This window comes from Molothrus aeneus, chromosome 2 (assembly GCF_037042795.1).
Source record: "Molothrus aeneus isolate 106 chromosome 2, BPBGC_Maene_1.0, whole genome shotgun sequence".
NCBI lineage: Eukaryota > Metazoa > Chordata > Aves > Passeriformes > Icteridae > Molothrus > Molothrus aeneus.
Genome location: NC_089647.1, coordinates 35147342 through 35174068, shown reverse-complemented (window position 1 = coordinate 35174068; position 26727 = coordinate 35147342). Strand labels below are relative to the sequence as shown.

The following is a 26727-nucleotide window of genomic DNA, read 5'->3' as shown; positions in this document are numbered from 1 at the left end:
CTTCTCTCACAAATCTTTTTTAGACCAAAGCTTAATAACTCAGTGTGGCAGTGACACTTTATTCTACTCGGATTAACTATGTGATGAAGTATTTCCCAAATATTTAAAAATAAGTTATGGCTGTGAAACTAAACAGAAAACTCACCTGATTTTTAATGTATTGTCTTGCCCACTTAAGAAGTTTGTCCTGGACTGTATGATTACAGAACTGAGCATTGCTCTGTGTGCATCTGCAGAAGTGATAGTACTGACAGCTTTCATCAGGACTGGGGATCCCTTGTCCTAGTGAGCCAAACTCACTTGTGCTTCATTAGGGGAACCACAATTTTTTTCTTATACAAATCACCATCACTTTGTTTTATCTTACTAAACTTAAACAAAAATGCTCACACATCCACCCCAGAATCAGGTTTCTTCCCCTCAAGCACTACAATGCCACATCAGAAAAAGCCATCAGGTGCCTGGGCTCACATGCTATTAATTGCCATTCCATTTCTCCTATGAAGAAAACATAGTAAGCAAGGTAGATTTTTTCCCACTGAATTGGATTCAGTCCTGGACCACCAGTGTCTATAGCTAGTGTATAATTAGACATCAGGCAGTCCCAAACTGTGCCATAATTAAATATTTTGGAAACAGGTGTCTACTAGCACACTGCATGCTCTGTTTCTGCAAGGAACAGCTGGTTTTCTCCTTTCCCTTTCCTATTTTCCTGCTTATGATTGACTATATATATTTTGTTACAATTCTAACAGGAGCTATTTTGGACCAAAAAATAAGAAAATGTGCTTGTATCAGTCCAGAAGCTGCCATTCATAGTTAGAAATATTCCAGTCTAAGTATTATATAATGCATCTGCATACCATATTTCAGCACCAAAATCTTGGGGTAAGCTTTTTCAGAAGTCTGAATTTAAGTTTCTCAAAAGGTCCACTCTTTTTTTCCATTAGAATTTCTTAAAACAATATCTCTAATGTTGAATATGAATGAAATCCATACAAAGTACTGAAAAAGACCAAGAGAATTGAAAATGTGAAAACTTCAAGGTTTCACTACTGCTATGCTGCATTATAAAGAAGGTCCTGGGAAGACACTGATTTTCCAGACAAGTGGGAAACCCCATCAGAATAAACTTCTGTCGCTGTTACACACACCGTGCCAAGGTCCCCAAGATGCAAGCCATGCAATTCTCACTATTCAGATATCAACTCTTCACTGGCTGAAAGCCACATATATGAATAAGCAGATAGATTTGAAGTCATGGCCATCGAGCTGTGATCAAATCTTTTAAGAGTTTGTGGGTGTATTATCAGCATGAGGATTTCAAATGTAAATGGGAAAGATTCAAATTTCCCATGCCTCAACAACTTGCCTGAGATATGAAATAGGCCTGTTGTTTGACACAGAGCTTTTAGTCCTGTAAAGAAGATGAAGCTCAAGAAAAACTGAGAGACTTTTGTGGAAAGCTGAAGGTGGTTCTCATTCCTCATGTGCAGACACATTGAGAAAGATACTGATCCTGAGTTTCTGCTACAGCACATTCTATTGAGACACATTTTTATAGTGCAAGTGCCAGTTTTGACTTCATATATATGCAGCTTGAACAATTTCTCTGACACGTTTTGAACCATGATAAAAGAACACCACATCTCACTTCCAAACTAATTTTTAAAAACTTTTTATTTACCAGACTTCTCCAGGACACAGCCTATAGGTTCATACTCAAAATTTTCATAATAAAAGGTCTGAGATACTCCTGGTGATCTGATTGGTCATACAGTACATTAAGACTAACATTCCATCAGGTTCATTGCCTGGCAAAACAAGGCAAAACACAACTTTCCTAAATTCTAGACTAACAGTCACAGATTTCATAAAAGTCATTGGTTCTGCAGTTTCTGTGGGCAGTTGAACTGACTGAAACATGGAAAACATGAAACTAAATATAGAAAAGGTTGTAAACCCACAAGACTGAGCTCAAAACTAGTGCATAACTAGTGCATAACTGCTGTATGGAGGAATATCAGCAGCTTGTAATATATGACAGCATGCGTTGCTTTCCTACTGGAACTTGGTGGAGACACTCTGTTCTGGTATACAATAAACACTGTTTGGAAAAGAGAAAAGAAAAAAGAAAAAAGCATTGGGAAGAAAAATAGTTACTTTCTACCCTGGTAAAAAGAAAAATTATTTTTAATGTCAGTCAGTGTCAGAGGAGAGGTCCCAGCCCACCTGTCTTATACCCATCAGACTGTTATAGTACCTTTACAGTAAAAGCTGTTATAACATCAGACTGTTATAATACCTTTACAGTAAAAGAGCTTTCCAATTCCAGTTTTATTTTACCATGGAAAAAAAAAAAGACTTGGGGGACGAAGTTTCATAGACTAAAGAAGTAATTTAGAAATGATTTTTATTGTTGCTAAACAGCTCTTGTGTGTACAGAGAATTAATTGGGAGATTATCAGAGAATGTGAACTGGAAGAACTAATGCTTAAGTTACATTCTAGAAATGATTGGCACCATCTTTCAACTACTAACAGTGACGACCTTTTAGCCATTGCCCACCTCAATGCAATAAATTCTTTTGGAAACTGAAAAGTAGAAAAGCTGTTCAAAACAGGACCACATATTACTGTAGGGTGAAAGACGTCACAGAAAAATCATTGTGCACCAAAAAATAAGTTAATTTCTCCAGATGCTCTTTAATGGGACCTTTGACTGCAAATTGCCCAAAAGTGGTTGATGTCTCTGTATTATGATTTTATGGTCAAAAAGTGAGGGCTAAGCTTCTTACATGACTTAGTGTAATTAGAGCAGATAACAATTTAGATGAGGTGTAGGTTTGGCCCAACAGGTATTGTTCTTATCTAAAAAAAGGAAATCTAGGTATAGTGATACAAGATACTATTTGTTTGCTTCATAGCCTTGCTAAAATTGAATTTTGATGCATGCAGGGTAAAAAAAAATTGACTCTTCAGAGAAAGTCATTATCCTTTTGATGGATTAGTCTGCATTTATTAATGAATCAGTTCCCAAATGGATCATTTAGAGCTATTTTAATCTAATATGCTACAAAAATTTAGATTGAGAGATTACTGAATGATTTGAGTCCTTCACTTTTCCCTAAATAATTTAGTCTTAGTGTCTTTTTGGACAAACTTCAAATACTCTGAAATGGCTGAAGAATATTTTATAAAACTCAGTGAAAGGTATTACTGAAAGCTTTTGATAAATTGCTGCTAAAACATTGCATCTGTATAATAAATTTATACTCTTGAATGACCTGTTTACAATGGCTTTTGTGTACAGTGCTAGTGCTGTTGTTTTGAATTTTCCCCTCAAATTTAATTAAAATATTCATTCATTGATTGATTGATATCATTTTTTCAGCTGCATTAACTGAGCACATGTCTTCAAGCCTAATATTAGGCATTATTTATATTATTAAGACACAGTTACCATAATTTTGAAACAAATATCATAGCTGAAGTCTGGAAATTAAATGACATTGTGAACAGTTCCCTGCCTACTGTTACCAACATACGCTTTAGGTTCCAAAATGAGGTCTTGCTACCCCGCACTGCAAAAAGGAAAAGGAAGGAACAGTGAAGACAGGACTCAAAAGTTCTCATTTATTTGGGGAAAGGAAGAATTTCTATTTTTTAATAGCAGTGTTTATCCTTTTTACATTTTTTTTAATCTTCAAGCCTGTCTCCCAAAATTCGGGTGAGAAATAAAGGCCACCATATGCTGCATCACCACTGTCCTTGTCACACATGCTGGAGAGCACCCAGAGAAGCCATGCAGGTGGTCTCATGTTCATTAGCATGCACAATGTAAGTCCTGTCTACCAGGTTTGTCTACCCAAGGAACTTCTGCTTCTTTCTACAGCAAACTTTGATAAAAACTGGCATTGTAATTGATTTGATGCACTGTAATTAATCTGATAAACAAAAGGCTAGGACATGCACCCTTGTCCTTCCAAGGTCCCCCAAGTCACGGAGCAGTCTGCCACTGAGGGAGCACCTGTATGAATTACAATGAATGGCATTTGTACTTGTATCCTGAATGTTGATGTGGACTAATGGAAGAGATGGCATTTCATCTGGCTGAGAGCTGTATTTGGTGACAAATATCTTTTCATGACTGTGACTGAAATTTAAGGCAGATGTCTGCTAAAATATATAATCATTATATATGTTTATAATATATAGCAATTTTAATCTGCTGTAGTATTGGCTACAGTATTATATATTGAACATTTCTATAAGTAAGACTCTACTGTATTAAAAACCTGTACAATGGTTTTTCCAACACCTCAGAAAAAAACTTTTTGGAACAAGGGAATTAAAAAGACTGGTAATATTTTGCTATCAGTCTAATCTTCCCCTGAGCCAGTATAATGCTTTGTATATCATTCCAACAAAAATGTTATTTTGATTCACCAGCTACAATTACATATGATTGCTTAATTAGAATAAGATTTTTAAAAAAGTGAAATATTATGCTGAACTTGAAAAAAAATTGTAAGTTTTGACCTAAAGCAATTTTACTTGCTGAAATTGTGCTAATAAGCAACTAATGTTTAAATGTTAGGGGTTTTTTAATGAAAAAAGTGGCATGATTAATAATAAACAATTTATTTTAGCCACTACATAAATGGGGAAATCTCACACAATAAGCAGAGACTTTTTCAAAATATTCAGTGCAATATGCTGCAATTTCAAGATAGCATGTCCAATCTCACAGAATCAATTCTCAAGAATACATTATGTTTGTAGATCAAAGCAACCCCTACAGTAAAAACACTAAATATTTTTCAAATTCCATTCTTTAGCATTTATGCAGAAATCTTTAAACATATTATCTAATCTAAAGGCTAGCTTAACTCTGCTGCTATGAAACTTAAATACTTCATCATTTCTTAATATCAAGACCAAAGAATATTGCAGGTGAAATATACTGCTTGTATATAAGTTAACAGTGTCAAGCACAGATTGGGTGCTCAATAATCAATGGCACTTCTGCATGGCAGTATGAGATTGCATTTGAAATAGGGATTTATGACTGATCTCCATGTCCAACACAATAAATTACATTTGATTTACATTTTAAAAACCTAAAGATACCCTGAGATATCTTCAGTTAGTTAAACTTTTTTTACTGAAAAAGAGGAAAAAAATCCCCTTATGTCAAAGAGTACAAACCAGTTTATAGTTGCTCATATTATTTTTTCAGAGAACAGATTGCTAGAAAAAAACAATTTTTGGTATTACAAACTCTTGTCTTTTGATAAATCTCTCACTGTGTAGTGTGGACATTTTAACAGAACCTGTGCATTACCATCCACATTCTATCCATAGATTATTTTTAAAGGGTGTCTTTGACCAAACTACTGACAAATGTAAGCTATGGCACAACTTCTAGGTCTCCCCTGCCATCATCCTGCAGACAGGGGATGTGCAGCCATGTGAAATGTGCTGCTGATCAAGGTATCCAACACCTTCTGCAGGGAAACTGGGAAAGAGCAGAAGTACGAGGGACCATGAACGAAGATGGGTCTCATCCTAACATGAAGTTAAGACCACCAGGATACCAGCACCTGGATCTACTGTGCAGGCATAATGTAAAAAAAAGCCCATATCTAGAAATTTGTCAGCACCTGTCAGTTTTTCCTATCAGCACAGGAAAAAAAAAGAAAAAAAACAAAAAGGAAAAAAATGTAGGACTCTACACATATATAAAAGCTGATTTCTACAGATTTTAGTGAATCATTATTGATCTCATTCAGGATGGTGATACCCATATTCCCCCTTTGTTTCCCATAGAATCCCTTAATATTGGTCTACAAGAGGAGTTTTATTGGAAGGTGAAGAAGGCCAGAGAAAGGCCTTCAAACTTGAGCAGTCTCATTGGTGTTTCCTACCATGTATCAAATGTACATTGACTTCCCTAAAAACCAAGGCAGTGTAGTCATGGTTTCTCAGCCCAGGAGTTTCCTTCTCTCTAGTGAGGCTCTCTGGAGAGAGCAGAGCACTGTTGTGTAAGATAGAGTGATGTGACCAAGCGTTTGGCAAATGGATAAGCTCTGCAGTGACTGAGTTATTGGGAATTACTTCCCAAATTTCCAAATGACACAGATCACCATTTCTACCAAAAGATGTGGGAAAAACCCTTAAAGATGACCCAAAATATTTTAAATCCTATAACAGAATTTAGTTGCTGCCTTTCTGCACAGAATCAAAGTCTTCTATTTTTTTTCTAGCCAATATATAGTCCTGGAATTGGAGACAATGAAAAAATAAATTTGTTCTTGTGTATACTGCTCACACTGTACTGTTTTATGACTCTTCCAAAATACCCAATTACTTTTCACATTAGTAGTTCTTATGTCAACTGCAAAGAAATTCCTGAGGGTTTTCCCTCTCAACAGATTTGCTTTTTTAAAGCAATCCTTGACTTTAACAACCTGGAAGGGGACATTTTTCTAATGCAAGATGTTCTGAGCCAAAGTAATTTCCTGTGTCTGCTCTGAGAGCTGAAAACATTTTATACGAATCTTTGGTGTGCCTTTTCAGAATCATCACTCAAAGAATTTTGGAACTTCATTTCAAGTTAGAAGCACTTTCCACACCCACAGGACTGATGAGAGTTTGGTCACTGTTTTCATAATTCCATGGACATTTAGCACTGACTGAATGGCAGTGTAGCAGTTACTATGGCTCAAGGCTTTGAGGTTTTATGAGGCAACATGGTGTTTCTGGTAGTGCAATTTGCTTTTGAGTGGATGGATAAACTCGAGAGATTCATAACAGTGTCTCTGCTGATTTTTATGGTAGTGAAATTTATGCTAATGTGAAATGGACAGTTGTGGAGATTTATTTATCTGGGTCACATCCATCCTAACCTGGGGCTCTTCAGGGTGGGATTACCAAGGACATTTATTTACCTCTTTTTCCTTTTTGTTGGCTACTTTCTAGAATCCTGCTTATCGTGAGTATTTAGAGTCTCCCAGTTTTTCCTAGTTTCAATTTTTTCCCTACGCTATGCTAGACAAAATATCTTTTTTGGTTATTTTATTATTGGTTATTTACTCTAAACATAACTGTATTTCCATCCTGCTCTTCTTAAATTCTACTTTCTTTGATGTCTAACACCTTCACTTCAAGTTTATTTCCTTTTTTTTTTCCTGTGAAGTTTCTGCACATTCTTTTCTTTCTTCTCTTTTTTCTCTGGCTATCCCAATTAATTTTGTATAATCCAGTTTGACTTCATTTGTATTTTCCAGTAAATTTATCTACTCTCTAAACCCATCCACTTTTTCTCCACTCTAGGAATTGGTTTCCATTTAGTACGTGTGTCCTGTGTGAGCTTCGTGCCTAACTGGGAGCACTATATATACCACACTCCAAATGGTCTTAAAACCTTGGTAGCCAGTCTGCAAAATTGCTGTTGTTCTCCTTTCAGTAAGGTTATAATTTGTAAACCAAAGGACTTTGCACTTATACACCTCATTGTGCTGTATCCGGTTCACTCTCAGAGTCACTAAGCTTCTTCATTAGAGATTTATTCAATATACTCTGCATCTGAGGGTCTACTACATCTACATCCAATATTTAGTTCACTTTCTCTGTACTCAGGTTATTTATCTTTTACAGGGTAATTCTCTTCAAGTTACTTTTGTTATCTAGATCAGATTAATGAATGAGCAACAGAAAAGTTCATTATTCTGTGATTTTAACAGTGTTAAATGCACAAGCTTCCCAACAGACGTATGTTAAAACCCCACAGTGCAGCTCATAGGATTTCAGGATGGGATATCACTATCTCTTTGAGAAGACATATGCAGGTACTTTGCCCAAATTTTTCTTAAAAGACCGAAATAGGTATTTCAACACCTAGCACAAGAATTTGTACAATTAGGGTGAAGTTCACTGCTGGGAGGAGAGACCGTATGAGACCTCTACATTACTCACACTCCAACTGAGTCTTCCAAGACTAAACAATGACCAGGTCTTATCTTGTATCTCATCCATAAATTAATTAGATGATCAAGTATTAAACTGTTTATCCAAGTGATTTTTTTTCATCGAAGAGTAAGGTCTTGTACATAAAATACACATAGTACTGCACTGGGCTCTAGGTTTGGGATTGATCTCACTTGACTTTATGTCTAGATCTCAGCAAGTCATCTAACATCAATTTGTTGCCAGTGGAGAGAGGAAGTCCCATTCACAACATGAACTGTGAGCCCACACCAATTTTACCAAAACAACCCACTACACTGGTGTTTGCTTTGAAAAGTGAAACACACCACATATTACAGAGATGTAGGATCAGGGAAATAAGTTATGGTTGAGAACATGGACACCAGCTGATTTCCCACAGATTGTTAACTTAAGTGTTGCTTCCCTTAAACTGTTTCTCTCTAAGGAGATTTTTTCTCTTTTTGGTCTAATTTCTCTGTTTTGGTCTAACTCCAAAAAATACTGAAGTGTTAGCATGCTATTTATTCTGTAAAACTATTTGGGTCCTCCTATATGGAGTTACAGATACATATATATAGAGATATATATAAAGAAAACAGTGAGCACCCATCCTGCATAACCCTGTTGGCTTTAACACTGGTCTGGGATTTTATGCAGTTATTCCACCACTCCCCCAGCTGCTTTGCACTCTTCTCTAGCACTGCCACAGTAACATTCATGTGCATGGCCCTTTGCACAGCAGCTGACAAAGAAAGCTGAGCACACAATCACTTCTCTCTGTTTGCTCCTGTTGTTGTCGTGATTTATTAGGTACAAAGGCAGGAGACTGGCCCCCCCGCACAAGTCGGAAATAGAGTGTTTCACCCCAAAAGGGAGTATGGGGAATGGTGGGCGAGCTACAATGACCAGGTAAGCAAAGAGCAAGTGGCCTTAGGTCAGTGTGATATGTCTGTGAACAGAAGAAGCAGCCTTGGATAATTCCAGGCTAGATCTTCTGTCTGTAATTCCTGTGTATCCCATAAAGTATGTTTAGAAAAGAAAAAAAGAAAAAAAATAAAAGAAAACATCTTGCCACTGCTGATTTATGTGTTCCATCTGACTACAAAAAAACCCTGCACCGTGTTCATTCCAGTGATCTGAACCACATGTCCTGTGTGATGTTGTTGTAATATGGTGCTTTGGGGAGGAGAAATCTTACACCTGACTCATTAAGCCTCTTGGGCAGATGAAAAGAAGCAGAATTCAAACCTGGAGTAAGGGTAGGTCCACTTCATTTTAGGGGTTACATTAAGTCTAACCAAAAGAACTTTTAAAAAGGGCAGAGAAAAACTGATTGATAAAAACATATTCAATATGAAAATGTTGGTTCTTCTAAATCAAAATAACCTATGGAAAAGTGCTGAGTTTTGCAGTTATTTTAAGGAAAGGTTTCAAAGTAATTTTAAATACAGTTTAAACCATCTTTTTAATAACTTTCTCAATTTAATTCATATACTTATTTTTGCTTCATTGTCATTATATTTTGCATGACATTAAGCAACACTACAATTTAATGAATATCAAATAATGGAGTTTCTTCAATGTTACTAGGATTAACTGCTTTAGTATGGCCATTTTGATGTTTTTCCTCTTGAAATACTTCAAACTACATAATTCTGTGCAATACTTGGAGATTTCAGCAATTCTTCTCATTTTGAGTCCAGCCAGATTTCCAAACGTTGAGCTCTCCCATGGGACAGAATTTTCATTTCTCCATATATGTCCTTTCATAAATATATAAGCACATACATGCCAAAGATGGTTATACATCTTTCATGAAACAATGTTTTTAAGAAGCATTGTGTCATTGTGTTATGTCCTACTAAGCATAAGAACCATTTTACCATTTAATAAAAGACCTGCTCCTTCCTTATCAAGCCCTGTAGGATATTTACAAATGTAACAGTAGAGCACAGGGTGACCAAATTATACCATCACTTTTCCCAAGTGTTACATCCCTTGGGAAATTTTATCAATGCAGGAGGGTATTCAGGGAGACACTTGCACAGTGTTATGTTTCCCTTGGGTACAGCATTCACACACATTCGTAGGGCTATCAATACTCACACCACACAGCACACACCTGAGGGCTTCTTCAGTTAAAATACCATCAGAAACCTTGATTGCTTAGTGTTTCACACAAAGTATATTTTTGTCAACTGGAGGGGTTTCTTGTCTATGTGTCATCTGGATTTTTTTTTCTTACATTGCATTGCCTTCAGAAATATTTATTCTTCATTTAAAAGCTATCTGAAATCAATATATGATGGAACTTTGAAGAGTGGAAAAGTACATGTAATTGTCAGACAACTGTATTTTGTTGTACAGCATTCAGCTCTGTTTTACCTGGCCATTTATACACATTTGAAAAACTTCTTTTTTATATCTTCACAGTGAAGAATCTGTTTGTATTCCAGACTGTAATCCATCTGAGTCAAGTAGAGAGGAGAAAAAGGTTCCTGTTAAAGAGGATGCCCTAACAGTCAAAAAGACTGGAAACTGTGTCAGTCTAATAGTTCCACAGCAAGTCTGTCAGCTGCAAGACCTACTCAAACAGTTAAGAACACCTGCTGCTTAATAGAGACTGCAATTGCATTTGATGGCTGTGTCTCCAGCCACAATGTCCTGGCCAATGGTCCCTTTCCAATTTTGTGAGCTCAGCAGAGTTGCCTTTGAGCAGCCTGGGAATCTCCCAGACAGAACTCAGGCATTTCAGAAAGCAGGTACATTCTGACATCCCAGCAGGTATCAGACCTGTGTTAGAAGTCACTGAGATGAAGAGCAAATGGAAAAAGACATACAGGGGCCTCACCATTTGTGAATGATGAAAAAACCTCATCATCTCATGGGACAAAGAGGTCTCATGATACTGACCAAATCTCACCTTACAGTCTTCCAGTCTAAATAATGCCATGCAATTCATACTGGGCAGTGTTGTTCAGCTTATGTCCTCAAATACCTCATGCAATGTTATATTTGCATTCCAGCCCTAGTGTGGACATTTTCCACATCTGGGCCTAACTATCCCTTTATATTAGTATTACAAGTGGCTTTGGATGTTGCAAGATGAAAAATGACACATAAATAGAAGTAGTGGGTACATTATGTGTTGCCTTGAAAGGCTGTTTCTAATTAGGGAAGTTACAACCTCCTGCATCACCTGTGAGAATCATTCACACATATATGATAAAATCAACTATAGGAATGAGATGTTTTATGAAGCTTTCACAAAGCAGCCATAACATCAGTTCTTTTGCACTTCTTGCATAATATATACATTTTTTAGTTGATTGAATGCAATGAATAAGAAACTGTTTAATAACTCACAGGAGTAATTTTCCTGCTGATAAGTCCTATGTGCAAAAATTACTTCTGTAATTATTTATTAGGCATGCCAAACATGTAAAATTCCTCCAAATGCATGCTCTTTGCAAAGATAGAAGTCAAATCAACTCTTGACTTTGGAGATACAACTAGGAGAGTTAATTTTTTTTTCATTGGTCTATTGGTTGGTTTGTTGGTTGGTTTTTGTTTGTGTTGTGTGTGGGTCTTGTGTTTCTTTTTTTTGTGCACTGCTTTTACACTTGATTTCAGTGTCAGGTAAGGTGATGGTTTCTATTTTTCCCAATTCCCACTTCATACCTTTGGCAATGAAAACAATGAAAAATCAGGTTGACCAATAAATGCTGAAAACACCTTAAAGCATGTTCTGCTTTAAGTGGAACTCAGGAAGAGGAGCTCAGAGTTCAAGAGGTGTCATTGTCCTCTCTCCATCCTGTGAATAGAATGCTCCAGTGTAGCAGAGATGTGCTCAGAGATGCTTGAAAGGGCATTTTTCAGACAAAAAGCATAACACAACTCTAGTTACCTTAATCAACAATAGCAATGAGGTCATGGTAGTAGAGAAAAGAAGATACATCTCATACCAGGATCATTTTTGCATTTTGAGTAATGATGTACTAGAAATGTTTCATTCATATACCAGACCTTCCATTTCCCAATCTAATCAGGCAGGCTGCTGAAGCAGTTACCAGAATCAGCATCACTGGTGGCTGCACTGGGAGGTCACTGACAAAGGTTTTGTCCATCAACTCTCTCTCACTTTGTAGTTTCTTTCATACTTACATATTAAAGTCACTCAAATAAATGTCAGCTGGGATTTTCATGAGGAAAGGAGGTATCAACATATTATGATTTTTAGAGTATGATAAATAATTGCTCTTGCTGTTCACAACAGAAAACTACTCTGAAAAAATAATTGCAAATCATTGTTTATTTCTACAGCTCAGGACATGACAAAAGTATTTTTTTCCTTGTATTGTTCCTCTTTTCTGTTTTGTTGTCATTTATTTCCACAGAAAAAGCAGTATGAGATTAATTTAAACTAAATAACTTGAGTGATATATCACTAGCAGGTTATTTGTTTGTGGCAGAATTGTCTTCTACCCAGGGAAAAAATTACATAGGCATGTCGAGGTTTTCTTAAAAGATTTTTTAAATTAGAGGAATAGCAACAAAATAAAACGTTACAGTGGTAGAATTTACCTAATTTAGACATCTTTGGTTCTGCATCAAGTTATCCAGGTTGTTCTATATTTCTGGGAGAAACTATGACTTGCTTCTTCATAGTTGTATACTGAAGTTCACCACTTTACCACTTATTTAATTTCAGTGTTTTTAGCATGTTGCAAGGCACTTGCATTCTCCCAGGGATGAAGAACTTGGGTCACTACAAGCAAAAGAAATAATGATCTGAGATTGCAGGTGACAAGATGAAAGAAAATGCATATTTGCCCCTCCTTGAATTCATCATAGGCACACACACATACACACACCATCCCTTAAGAAGTATCAAGTTTTAGTTAAGTCTGCAGATAGCACACAAATCCTTTTCAGGCAGAATGATTATATCATTGGGTCCTCAATAAGGTTTCAGCAGAGGAGTCTAAAAGGAGAACAGGTTCTTACTATTTACTTTGAATAATAAGGGTTCTCTTTGGCAGAAAGTTATATGGGCTGAGCCAAGTACAGAAGTTTATCCTGCCAGTTGCTTCTGGGGATAACATGGGAAGAGTTCACCCTTAAAGATGCAAGAAGTCTGCACAGTGTCAGAACTACACCTTAATTGCAACACTTCAGCCATTGAAACATCGGGGCACAAATTTGCTACCAATTTTAGCTCCATAAAATTTGGACCAGTGTTCTAAAATATGAAATTCCATTCATGGACTTAAAAAACTTAAGAATTTGGAATCTTTCCTTATTGTAGTCACATGAGGATGGGTTGCAAACATATCTTACATGTCTCCATCAAGTTACTGTCCAGTGTGTGTTTGCAGTTGTACCATTTCAAATTTGGAGTTAGATACCCATATTAGTATGTGACAGAGACTAAAAATTCCCTTACATTTTTATGGTTCCACTTATATTTTGGTTTTCACTATGCAGCTATACATTCTGGGCTTTCTTAAAAAATAATGAATTCCATCACTTTAAACTGATTTTCCTAGTTCAGTGAAAGATATTAAGAGAGGAAGTCACTTATTTTCAAATTGCATAGTTTTCAGTAACTGTCCCCAGTACTGGTCCCTAGGCATTCAGCACCAGAATTAATTTTAGCAGCTCTGGATAATTAACAAGAATGGCACCCTTGTTAAAATATGAGAGTTTTCAGCTGCTGTGTCTGTAAATTCCTCTTCCTGTTTTTCATTTCTTCTGCACTTTGAAGTACCTTACAAAACAAATTTGCCTCACTAGCACCTGGCTAGTGGCAGACCTATGCACCATCTCATAGATAATCATACAACAGAGGAAGAAAATACTGCAACAAAGTTCTACTACCTCAACAAAAACAAAAGACCAAGTGACCCATTCTAGACAGTTAAAAAATATTTGTAAAGGGAGAGGAATTTTTTTTCACATCTAAGTGTATAAAAGCAGTTAATAGCTCTCTTGAACAGAAAAAATCTTTAAAGACAAAACTCAAGTGTCTCTGAAGAGATTCAGTAGGAGAAAAAAAATAGAAACAAAACTAATTGCTATTCTGTCATCAAGTGGACAACTGCAGAAGAAATATTTGAAATATCAGCTACTTCAAATTTTCTCATTTATTCTAATTTTGTTTCTTGTACATATTATGTAAGTCTAGAAGGCAGAGAAAAAGCCAGTCTATCAAAATCAAAGCAGCTTTTAGTAAAGACAATGGAGAAAAAATTACTGTCTGGTTCTCAGGAAGTTTCTCTTGTGCATAAATCTGAACCTAATTAACCTATAGCAAGAGAAATTAAAAACAAAAATAAAAGTTTTGCAAAAGGCTTTGTTTAAAAAAAAATCTGAACATTTTGGTATCACTGGTTGAAGTTTGCTCCATTCTCCTCTGCTCTATTCAGTGCAATGTGTCAGCAGAAGAACTGGCAGAGCAGAAGAATGGGATATAAAAATTTGTATTCAGCCAAACTTTGCAGTGAAATTCCTTTGAGAGTTCAAAAGTTTATTTCTTCTGTTTTCAACTGATGGAGCCAAAATCTGTTTAAAAGAAAAATCTAAAATTTCACTATCCTAAAGTTTCCCATCATTGAACAGTCAAGGCATAACTGGGCATAGTAAATGTAAACAATTCCATTCCTAGATATCCTATTCTATGTCTGTGATCTATCTTTATTTCTCTCTTTTTAAGTTGTGAGCATTGCGTGGTGTCCAGTTAACCTGACGGAGTACCAATCAATATGCAGTTAGAGCAGGATCTTAGAGTATTATCACAGCAATATATCCTCAACCCACTTTCATGGCAGTATAAGAAAACAAGTGGTGCTCCTTTTACAGAGGCAAAAAAATGATTGCACAATTCAGTCCAGCGTTGACTTCCTAGTAAGTAGGTGCAGTATGATAAAACAGAGGATGCATTTCTGACACAAAAATTCTTTAGCTATAGGGTACACTCCTTACTGAAAAATTATAGAATCAAAAAGGTTGGAAAAGACCTTTGAGATCATCAAGTTCAACTGTTAACCCAACATCACTGTGTTCACCACCAAACCATTTTCTCAAGTGCTGGATCCAAATGTGTTTTGAACACTTAGAAGGATGCTGATTCTACCACTCCTTGGGCAGCGCATTCCAGTGCCCCACCCCCTGTTCAGTGGATGGTGTTTTTGTCCTATTCATTTTGTAATATCAAGGTATTTGCAGTGAATAATGGTCAAGTCTTTCAGACTTTTGCGCAAAACTTGTGCTAAACAGCCACTGGGTCTCCTTCAGAGCCCTAGGATCAAGATGAGAGCCACATGCAGAAATTACTCTAGGGCAGAGTACAAAAGAAGTGTGAGTATTTCAGCCAAGACTGACCCAAACTCAAACTGAGATTCAGGGAGGCTGGTGACTTGCACCACGGAACATTTAACTGTTCACTATCTTTCCCAAGGGTTCGATGCAAACTCAGATTTCATCCTTTCCCTTTCTCCAGGTTCTTCAGCCTCATATCCCTCCTTAATTATTGTCTTTTTAACTGTGACCAGGGAGGGAGTAGCATGTTGCTTTCACAAACTCTTAAAATCTGGTCTTCAGGCCATGAAAATATTTATATGCATTTAGTACTCTATTAAAAGGGTTTGAACATCTGTACTAAGTCAGTGCTTGAAGTCAGGAGGGGTGCTAGAATACACCACTTTCTTGGGCAAACATTTCTATTTGCATTGACTAATCCTTCATGTTAATGGCATTTATTTCACCCCTGTGGCAGGCAGGCCTGTCACAAGCCCTTCTAAGACCTCACCAGGAGGATATCCAAGACTGGATCTGCATCCTCTCTTCCTGATCAAAGTTACAAGTGCCAGATCATTCTCCCTCCTAGTCCAGGTCAAACACAGCAGCAGCTGGGACAAGGTTTCATGGTCACATAGCAGAACTAGAGGCAAGATCTCATCTGCCAAACAATCCAAAATCTGCTCCTGCTGCTGTCACTGAGATCCCACTGAGCTCAGGACTCAGCATGACCAGTGAGCCAGGGCTCTCAAACAGTTCTCAACACCCTCAGAATATGTGTTGCAAGGAAAAAAGTGCATGGTCCTCAGAGGGAACAGTTTTACTCTGCAAGACATTGGTGCCATCTCCTGCTCAGTCCAGAACTGGACTCCTAGAAATTCAGTGAGCAGTGCTACAGGACAGAGTTTGATTTTCCTTCTTGCTCTGATTGCAGTACAGCAGAAGGAAGGGATTGTCTGAACAGCAAGTTACAAACCACCAGCTGTTTTGCCTGGCATTTTGGGGACAGGGGCCTAACAGACAGCTTCCAAGACACAAATATCATCCCGGTGACCATTGCAGCAAAGGGGGGAGCCCATATGTACTTATACAGCTCCCTTCCCAGTCTTCCCTCTCCTAAAGTACCCATTGTTTTACATTGTGTTTGTCTTCTGGATTCTGTCATGCTTCTTTGAAGGGGAAATATGTTGATATATGTTGTGTTACATGATCCATTGTAATTCCATGTAATGTAATCACAGACATGAAACCATCAGGAGGTTTTATTTTACACTCAACATGCAACTTTTTTTAGATGGCCAGAAGAGCTATTAAATGGATAGTTTGAGGGAAGTCTCCACATGAAGGCTGGTATAAAGTCATCTGTATTTAGTAAAGTATGTGCTTTGCAAACTATTATGCTGCAGGCTAACATTTGAGGATATCTATTGCAGACTTAAAAAACAAATTTGCAGTAGTCTACCAGGGTCTCCAATGTTGTCTTTTCACAAATCCTAAATGACTATAGCAAATGTTTTGGAAACCAAAGCGAATTGTCTAAAGTTTTGATGCATTTTATGTATAAATCATGTTTATTTGTATGTGTGGACTGTTTTTCCTGTTGACATCATTTCAGAGTCATTGTCTGTTTCAGCTAAGAGATATTTCTAATATCTTCATTATTTCCAAGAACTATATGTTAATGTATGTGCAAACACCAGTTCATCAGACTGAGGAAGATGTAGAAGGAAATACTGTGTGTTCATAAGGGCCACAGCTGGCTTTTCTTAGGTATCAAGAGGAGACAAATAAGTAATTTTGAAAAAGAGTATGGTGGGATCTGAAGAGAATTTACCCTAAGAGGACTCATTTTGCAGAAAAGTGGAGCAAAATGTTTATTGCTGTCTCCAAACTCATGTTACCATGAAGAGCCTGTATAGTTTGTCTGATATTTCTTTCCTACTAGGAACATAGTTTAATTCTTTGAGCTGACCTGCAATTTGAAAAAAATAAATTATTTCTTTAATTTAGTGGCAGGTAGCTTGCCAAGTACCTTGATGAAGAAGTTGTTGCCCATTACCTACAACCAGTATAGTCCCTTTCTGTGTGTTGCTCCAATGCTTTCAAATAGTGGGACAAAACCAGATTTTTTTCCCCAGCCTTAACAGATTAAACTTCTTCATCTCCCAGTCTACAATCCCTGCCCTATACCATGAATCCATGTTTAGAATACTATACCAAGCTCCTTACCACTGAAAGCTCCCAGGCCTGCCCACACACCTGCCCCTGCACTCTAGCCAGTCCGAGTCTCTCACTCTCTTCAAGCATTTAATTTTTCCTTACTCCTCTATGCATCCCTCAGTCCCACAGGCCCTCTTCCTGACACCAGACCAACAGAAGGGAAGCCATCAAGTTGCTCTCTCCCTCAGCATGGACACTGCATATGCCCCAAGGGCCTCAACAGAGGGGCCAGCAGTGGCCATGAACTAGCACAGGACAGGTGGTGGCTGGGTGCACAACTGGCCTGTGAAATGAGCTGACTTGCTGCTTGTTTTCCTCAAACATACAGGTATAAATGATAGATATATTGCAATAAATAGATATAGATGAAGTTACAGTTAGCTTTATAGTAAATATAAATTCTAAAATACCATATACCCTTGATATAGGTACAGCAATTAAATTTTTAACTTTGTAGCAAGTTACCATCTTATCTCATTTGTGTTTACAGCTCTAATGGGAAATCAGTTTCCTGGGCCCAGAATGAGAAAAGCAGCCGAGGAGCACACCTTTGGCAGCGGTTGTCAGTCCACATCAACAAAAAAGAGAACACCAACCAAACTGCAGTGATCAAGCCTTTTTCTAAAAGCACAGATAGTAGCCGGCACAGTAGCAGCGCTACATTTCCTGAGGCTAGTGCCAAAACGCTTTACGACGTTTCGGAAGCCGAAGAGCAATACCCAGCTCAATACCGACCACAGACTCCCTCACCAATCAGCACTTTGAGCCACAGAACTGCCTCTGTCAGCCGAACAGAAGATGAAGCCCCCACCTTCCAGTCAGAACCTCCTCAGCGAAGCAGCTCCTCTCAAGGGTCCATCATGGAGCAGATCAGCAGTGTTGTTACTCGCTTCACAGCCAATATCAGTGAGCTGAACTCTATGATGCTTTCAACACCTACTCCAGGGACAGCGGGGGCTGCTCCTCTCTGCTCGTCGTACCTGATTCCACGGGAAATCCAGCTCCCTACAACAATGACCACACTTGCAGAGATCCAACCACTTCCTGCCATTGAAGTCAATGGTTCTTCACAGGCTGCTAGGAAACCTTCAAATGACAGCATCAAAGAAGGCACTTCAGAGACCCCAACAACCAAGCAAGACCTGGAGGAGTTGGTGGCTTTAACTCCTCCTTCTCCTTTTAGAGACTCCATTGATTCTGGAAGTGCATCTCCCAGCTCTCCAGCTTCTGAATCAGCTCTCTGTATCCCATCCTCCCCCAAATACGACACACTCCTCATCAGAGATTATACTCAAAGTTCCTCTTCGCTGTGAATGTAGTCCAAGACGATGTTGGAGCTCAACAACTGCAAGCAAGTAGTGAGGGGACAGCCAAGTCTTCAAGATCTCCAGTGTTTATGCAGACACAGTGAGAAGCATTGGGTCATCTTGTGAGGAATGGAAGAGAAGAAGAGGAATCACTTGAGAGGCGGAAACATCAGATTAATTATGCTGATTTAAAGACAAAATGACTCTTGGCAGATTATCGTGGCCTTAAAAAAACATGGGCTTTTCAGAAACACTGAATCTATTTTTGAGGGCTTATAAGGAGTCTGTTAATCCAGTTACATACCAAGTGCTTTGCTTTAGTATTACAATGAACTGTGTGTACAATATAGGGGACAGGGGGTAACTAGATTGTAAACAACTGTACAATGGTTTGTTTGTTTACTCTGATCCCTTGCCCAGAAGTGAACCTTGATCTTTTATCAAGAATAGAAGACCAAACATTGAATGTACATTTTCTAACAGACTCAAATCTGGGACCAACATGTCAAGCTTTCTCTCTTTTTTTTTCTATGAAGATCACAAAAAGCAGTAATGTATGTTACTACGAAACCTTTTGCTGAAGAATATTGTGTCTGTGATACGTTACACATGGATAACACTAAGCTGAGGCTTTGCAGTGAGTGACTGCAATATGGAGGGCTTTACAAGTGACTTCTCAACCTACGCATTTGTTTATGAAATTATCTTCTATCAGTATCAAATTTCAATTTGTTATCATTGGATTCACCTTCACAACAACAAAACCCAAGGAAGATCTCCTGACTATTTCACCATGTTGCCAACTAATATTGAAGTAGCAAAAAATATTTTCTGGAGTACTGTTTTGTAATTCACTTACCAGGGCAAGTTGTTGAGATGAATATTCTCTTTCTAGCAGCACTACCAAGCTACATTATAGCTGCACTCCCTAGAGAAATTAACACATTTTTATGGACATCCTCATGATAATGTTACCAGTTAGAATACTTATTCAGGCTCCCATCTTTGCTTGTAACAAACAGGTAAACACCCTAAGGATTTTCTCCATCCTTTGAATGACAGAATTCTAGGATACCAATTTGGATTATGACAAATGCTAACTATCAGTGGGACAGGTTGTCATAATCTTAATTAATATACACATATATATGGAAAAAAACCCTGTGTCAAAGTCTGCTTAGAGGTGATTAAGCTACTGTTTAATAAGCAGCAATTTTAAAATTTGTTTTGCTGCTGATGCCTTGCAGCTATGAACAGTGACAAAAAAGTACATTCAAAGCAATACAGAGTAAAGGTTAATACAAAGAAGACCTAATGAGATATGAACCAACAGAATCTTTGTTTCTTAGCAACTCACAGAAGAAACAAGGGGATTCCTCAAAATTTTTTTCCTATATCAAAGTAGTACAGTTTAGTGCACTTCATACTGTCACAGCACTTTTTTAATACAGGCAGGGAAGAGTTTTAAAGTTTGAATAGTAGCTAAATAATTTTTGATAGGTGTAGTTACATAGAACTTGTAAGTCAGACCCTAAACGCACACTGTATTTGCTCTCTTCTTCATGACATAGCTGTCCTCAGGTGCCAAACTTTTATGGGTTTGTTTTATTTTATTGAAGGATAGCATGAAGTGATGAGTAATGTACTTCAATTCAAAGTTGAGTTGATGTAGCCTTATATAGAAGACAGCCTCAAGGAAGGGAGCCTTGAAATAAGGCTGCTATATTTTATTTTCAAAACCTTTAGATCTTGTTTCTTCGAAAATAACAAATATTTTGTAATCAAAATTCATACCTCCTTTTTCTCCCCCTTGTTCAAAATAGCTATTTGATCAAACAAGTAAAAGATGAAAGCACATTCACATATTTTAACAAAGAGCATTTTCTATTCCTTTGGCATGCTTGTTTCACTATTATGTGTTGCACCCCAATTTGCTTCTCAACAACATTTAAAAATGAAAAGTAATAGATGACTGAATCCAGACCAGCACCTCACAGAGGTACTCTAGTGACTCTAGAGTCAGGCAATGTTATCCAATTGCAGTCTGGGCATGCTTGTCTTGTCAGGTACAGTCATTTATCAGCTTCGCCAATAGCATGAACAGGCAGGTCACAAAACAGCTCTACTCCAGAAGGCAGATCCCTACACTAAGGCATGACTGAAGGTCCTTGTTGCCCATATGCAGTTCTTGCATCCTCGCATGACTGATCAGCACAGACTCAGCTCTGTGCAGCTGCACGGTTCCCAGACTAGAGCTCAGTTTTGCCCTCTTGATTCACAGTACTAGCATGTCTCATCATTCCTTAGCTGTCCATGCCATCAGGAGAAAGCATCTTCTGTTACAGGTTACAACCCACATTTAAGAGAAAAGCATGTCCAATCAGTCTGTGATACAAATATTCTTATTAGGGGAGTTTAGACCACTTAAATGTTGTTCATGGAAGACTTATATTATAATATTTGTCTCCCATCAGTGCAATATTGTTCTAATATAGAGTGTACTGACACAACTAATGTGAATTTCAAAGGGATTCTATTACTACCTGTTCTCTTATACTTCAAATTATTGACCAATATTCTTACAAGAACATCCTCCATCTTGATCCTTCCCTAGAATTTTAGATCCCCTTTAGTCTTTTCTTATGGTGGTGGACAATTAATAGAATTGTATTACTGCTAAAATCTGTGGGTTTCACTGCACTGTGAAATAATCAACAGTGGAAATAAGGATTATATGACAAATATAAAAATATTTCCTTAAATACAAAACTAGTAAAAAGGAGTGAAAAATAGAAACTGTCAAGCTCAGCATAAATATACCTCTTCTGCTCTCAAACTGCACCACAGCTATTGCTCAGAGCTTCCTGACAATGGTCATGTGTACTGTCATGACAATTTGGGTGGAGATGCCCCATGTGCCCTGAATGCATGTTTTAAGAGCCTAAAACCCTAATGCTGTGCAACCGAAATTTTAAACACTTTTGTTCACTCGCACTTTTGGAGGAGTCATGTATCTTTTGCGTATCTATCAGCCACAGCAGACATTTTAGTGACGCAAGGAACTATGGATGGACCCTGCTGAGGTAGTATCTTCTAGGAATCAGTCTATTTTTATTGAAAGATGGGCAACCTTAGAGGCATTTAAGGAAGGCAGAATCTGCTTTAATTGTTCAGACTGGAGTGCATCAATGTAATTTTTTATTACATGTTTGAATTTCAACAAAGGGAGGAAAGGTTTTGTGGAGAAGAAGGCAAAAATGGTGTAATGTCTGTAGTAATAATCCAAATGAGCCCAGTGGGAGATTTGCAAGACTGGAAAGTTCTTTGGGAGAAGCCAGTGGGTTTGACATAAGGGAAAAAAATTATGAATGACAGACATCATGACTTCATTATGCTGTTTGTATGCTAGTCTTAGTTTGAGACATTAAGCTAGAGTGGCAAGGGTTTTCAGATATAAATGCAAAAGTTACAATCATGAACACTTTTCAATCTAACTAAAGAATGTGCAAGTACCAACTGTATGGCTTGAAATTTGCCTTCCAATATAGTGCTGCTGACACAAAGGGAATTAAAGGATTTGAAACTACTGTCATTCTTGACCACATGGACCTCAAAAAAAATTCTTATTTCTTTTGTGCTTGAGGCCAGCCCTAAAGAGTGATGGTGTAATCACCTCTGGATCAATGCTTTTGAAATAAAGTGAGCCATTCTCAGGCCATTTGGAAAGGAGCCTTTGCAATACTGAAGAATTGTATTTTTAAATTGTCTCTGAAGAATGATTGGATGACTTTGAAGATGTGCTTCCTTGTACTTCTATCTGAACATTTGGTGCCTAGACTCATGCAGATACCTTAGACCAGAGATTTTTAGACCACAGTCCACAAATCACTTGTTGATATTTCATGGAACCTGGTCAATCACAAGGTGCTGGCTTCTTCCATTGATTTCCAGCTACAAAAGTGAGATAGAAACTAAATGCTAATTCAAAAACCGTTATAAGTTCTAAAAGAAAAAAAAAAAGTTATGTTAGTTTTCTTGGATGTTTATTCAGTTTCTGTGTCTGTAAAAGGAAAACTAGTGTTAAAAACTGAGAGAATAAGCTATCAAAAGCAAGTAAATGGGAAGCCCAATCCATGACTCTCACTCTGGATGATATAAGAGTTCCCCTGCAAATGTTTTCTTTAGTGTGCAAGACCAAACTGGAAGACTGCATAGCTGTGGGTGTAAGTTCTGTAAAGGAAAGTGTGCAACCTTGTTATTCTGCTTAATACATCATTTATGAGGTGAGAGGATAAAAGATGGCAGCAACAGACAGCATAAAAAAGAGTGGGTTCCTTAGGGAAATCAGAGCACTATGCTCAGGACTAACAACGTGACCACAAATTTTGTATTGTATTGGAGACCGGTGTCAGGTCTGGTTTGGCTGACCCCAAAAAAGAGACTTTGGAGCCTAAAGTTAGGATTTCAGTAGAATTTAATACCTACAATTTAAACTCAATTTTAAAACAACTATTTGAATGCCACCTTCCTCCAGCATCTAGCATAGCATGTCTATGTATGCTCAGAACTAACCTGATCATCACACATCTAAGGATCTTTGTACCTAACTCATGTTAAAATCCATCAAGGATGCAGAAAATACATGAGAGTACACAGAATGTACCATACAGTCTCCTGGCTGAAAAGTGCTCCAATGACTCAGTGTTGAGTTTCTACTCATTTCCCCAAGGTATTTTCATAGGACAGGAACAAATTCAAGAGTATTGCAGTGGAAAAGGAACAGTGCAACCTGATAAGACATACACTGAATAAAATTATAGATCATGTATGACCATTTAATATAAAATACTTTTAAAATTTCTGAAGCAGAGACAAGGTATTTTAACTTCAAAGAAGTAAAGGCAACTTTTTGTCTGTGCTACATATTGGCTAAAAAAAGTTAAATGCTTCCCTGAAAAATGTTTTTGTGACAGGAGGGAAGGATGCCCTTAGATAACTTCTTATCTGCAGAAATGTTGTTTTCCATCTGGAGTTCTCAGACCCCAACATAGAAAGGAGAGATTGAATCTTCTTGGATAGGTAAAGGAATTAAACTTGAATTCCTTATTCTCTGAGACTGCAGAAAAAGGGACTTATTTCATTTTCCTCCAGCCACCTTTTACAAAGGTGACCTGGCCCATCTTTGTAAGAAAAAGTATAGGTGTCTCCAGAAATTTATCCCAGAGGAAAATTAGCATTTTCTGCACATTGCATTTGCATACTGGCTCAAATAGAGTATTGCTAGACATCTCTTTCCTTGTTGTGTTGATTTCTTGGGCTAACTAACTAACTAACTCTTCTCACAAACTCCACAGAAAGGCTAGATATTTAACAAAAGGTCCTGACCTCCACACTAGAGCAAAAAGCTATGTATTAAACAGAATAATTTTAAGTCCTGAAGTCCTTCATCTATTTGGGTCAATAGAATCATTCCAGATTAATATCCATATAAAGATAATCAAAGTTGTATAGTGGTCACTGAAGTCTAGACTTGACTATTTGTTCTCCAGAGAATTACAATGACAGGAAATTCTTCCCACTCTCTTTTGAATCAAACAGCAGATGAATTTTACTAGATTCATTCCTGAAGTTAGGCTTGGTGAATAGGTCCTTCCTACCATTCATACTCTATCTGGTATCCCAATGGGAAAGTCATCCTCTAACTAAACATGTTAAGGGATGTGAGTGAACATGTCCAAAAATACCCAAGAGATCACAATTTTCTGGCAGTTTAATGAAACTCCAAAAATGAAGTCAATACTCTCCATGAACAAGAAAATCATTCATCTGCTACCCATTTCAGTATGCACTTAATCTAGTAAAGACTTACATGGAATTACCTGAATTCTTTTTTTTTCTGTGATGGTTTATTATTTTATCCTCAGTTCAAATATCTCCAATTGCCACCAACAATTTTATACTGTGAAAAGGAAAAGAGATACAGGCCAGTGAAGCATAAAGGTAAGTAAAAAATTCATCTGGGTGATGAACTGGTGTATATGGCTGGTTTTGTCTCACCTGAGCAATGACAGTATTAACAAACAATAAATATTAAGTCACTCCAATCTGCCAAATGGGAACAAATATACTATGTATATTACATGTACTAATAGGATTATATGGCAGCTGCTGGTGGTATTTGTAATTAGAAATCTATATAGAATATAGATGTTTTAGAGAGATGGTGCCAATTCCAAAAGATTTATGTGGGCTACAAGTGCTTGTAATTATTTTTTTTAATTTGCTAATAACTTATGAAGAACTGGTTTCAAACATTCTGTGACCGTTTGTTCTTTTTTATGTTGTTGCTGCTTATACTATTAAAACATAGAGAATGTAAAGTTATTATTTTGATGTGAACTGAAAAAGATTTTTCATAAAAATTTAACATTTTTATCAGCTTTGGTTTGCTTTCTACCTGTACAAATGTAATTTATTTTAGCATTGAAGAATACACTTGCTTGTTTCTCAATTGTCTACATCATGTTATAGTTGGTGTTTATGTAGAGTCAGGTACTTTTTGAACAGTATTAAAAAGAATCTGTGATATGACTGAAAACTGGATTTTTTTTTCTCCAGAACACTTACAGCTATGTCTTCAGTGCATTTTTCTACAAACCAGGTATGCCTATGCACAAACGCTTGAAAAACAATCTCTCTCTCTCTTTTACTCCTCCCTCTCTGTTGCTTTAAAGGATTAAGTTAACATTAATGGTATCATAGTTACATAACATTCTACTATAGTTTGATCTTTGTCTTTTGACGCACACACAATCTCATTGATGAGGCATATGTAGATTTGAAAGAAAATAGTAAAATAATCTAGTCTTGAGCAACAGAAAACAAAGCTCCTCCACTCGGAATCATATACCAAAACTTTATTTTTATAGATGTCCTAAGAAACTACTTTACTCCTGCAATTGTAGATTCACATCTAATCTTGAACTGCAGAAAAATATCAGAGGAAATTTTTTATATCCTTTAACATTTGGTTTCTAGAGTTCTGCCTTTTTGACCACTAGCAACAAATGTCTTATCTCACATCTGGCTACATTCTGTTTCCAGCCAATAGATTTTGCTATCTTCCCTGCTACATGCTAAAAAAACCAACTCCCAAAAATAAACAAACAAACAAAAAAAACGCACAACAAAGTCACTACTCAATAAACCCCAACCCATACAAAAAAGTAACCTAAAAACCCTCCCCAAAACCAAATCAAACCAAACCGAAAACCAAACCAAACAAACACAAATAAACCCCACAGAACAAAACCAACTTTCTAGTTTGGAAATCCTCTCCCTCCCATTCCAAAATCTGGGGTTTGTAATAGTCTTAATACTCTTACATAGACTGGTAAGAATTTGGAATAATTATACTGCATGCAGTGAAATGCAGAGTATGAACTGCAGCTCTCAGATAAAAGCCAATCATACACATTATTTTCTAAACACATCTCTGAATACTGCTGAATCAGTTAATTTGCTGTTGACAAATTAAGGTGACTAATTCATAACACAATGGTAAGTAAAATGCCCAACTCCAGCTAAAAAACAATGTGAATTCATATCATGTCTTTGAACCACCTAAAACTCCACATCCCAAAGTTAATTCCTTCAGTGTAAAAATCCACAGCAACTAATTCAGCAAAATATACTGCTTTGTACCAAAAGAAGCATTGCAACTATTGCAATTTGAAGAGAAAACCATATGCAACATCTTGTTCCATTGCAGAATATTTTTAAAGCAATGTCTGGAACACTAGATCAAATTTGGTTTGTTAGCAAGAACAGTTAATTTATGCCATGCTCTGTGACCACCCCTCAGCTATGTTTCTTCTGAGTTTCTGTTATCACTGCAGAATGATGACATT

General features: G+C 37.2%; 1 protein-coding gene across 4 annotated transcripts in view; it reads left to right on the top strand.

Moving 5' to 3' along the window:
• The window catches only part of GRM5 (glutamate metabotropic receptor 5), a 245452-nt gene extending 220037 nt beyond the window's left edge, over positions 1–25415 (top strand). For 3 of the 4 annotated variants that reach the window (XM_066544701.1, XM_066544700.1, XM_066544699.1), the window contains 2 exons: positions 8802–8900; positions 18001–25415. In XM_066544701.1, coding sequence (XP_066400798.1) covers positions 8802–8900; positions 18001–18823 — 922 coding nt within the window. In that variant the 3' untranslated portion in view covers positions 18824–25415. The remainder of the gene's footprint in view (positions 1–8801; positions 8901–18000) is intronic. The other variant, XM_066544702.1, reaches the window with a different exon arrangement.
• Positions 25416–26727: the final 1312 nt, after the last annotated feature.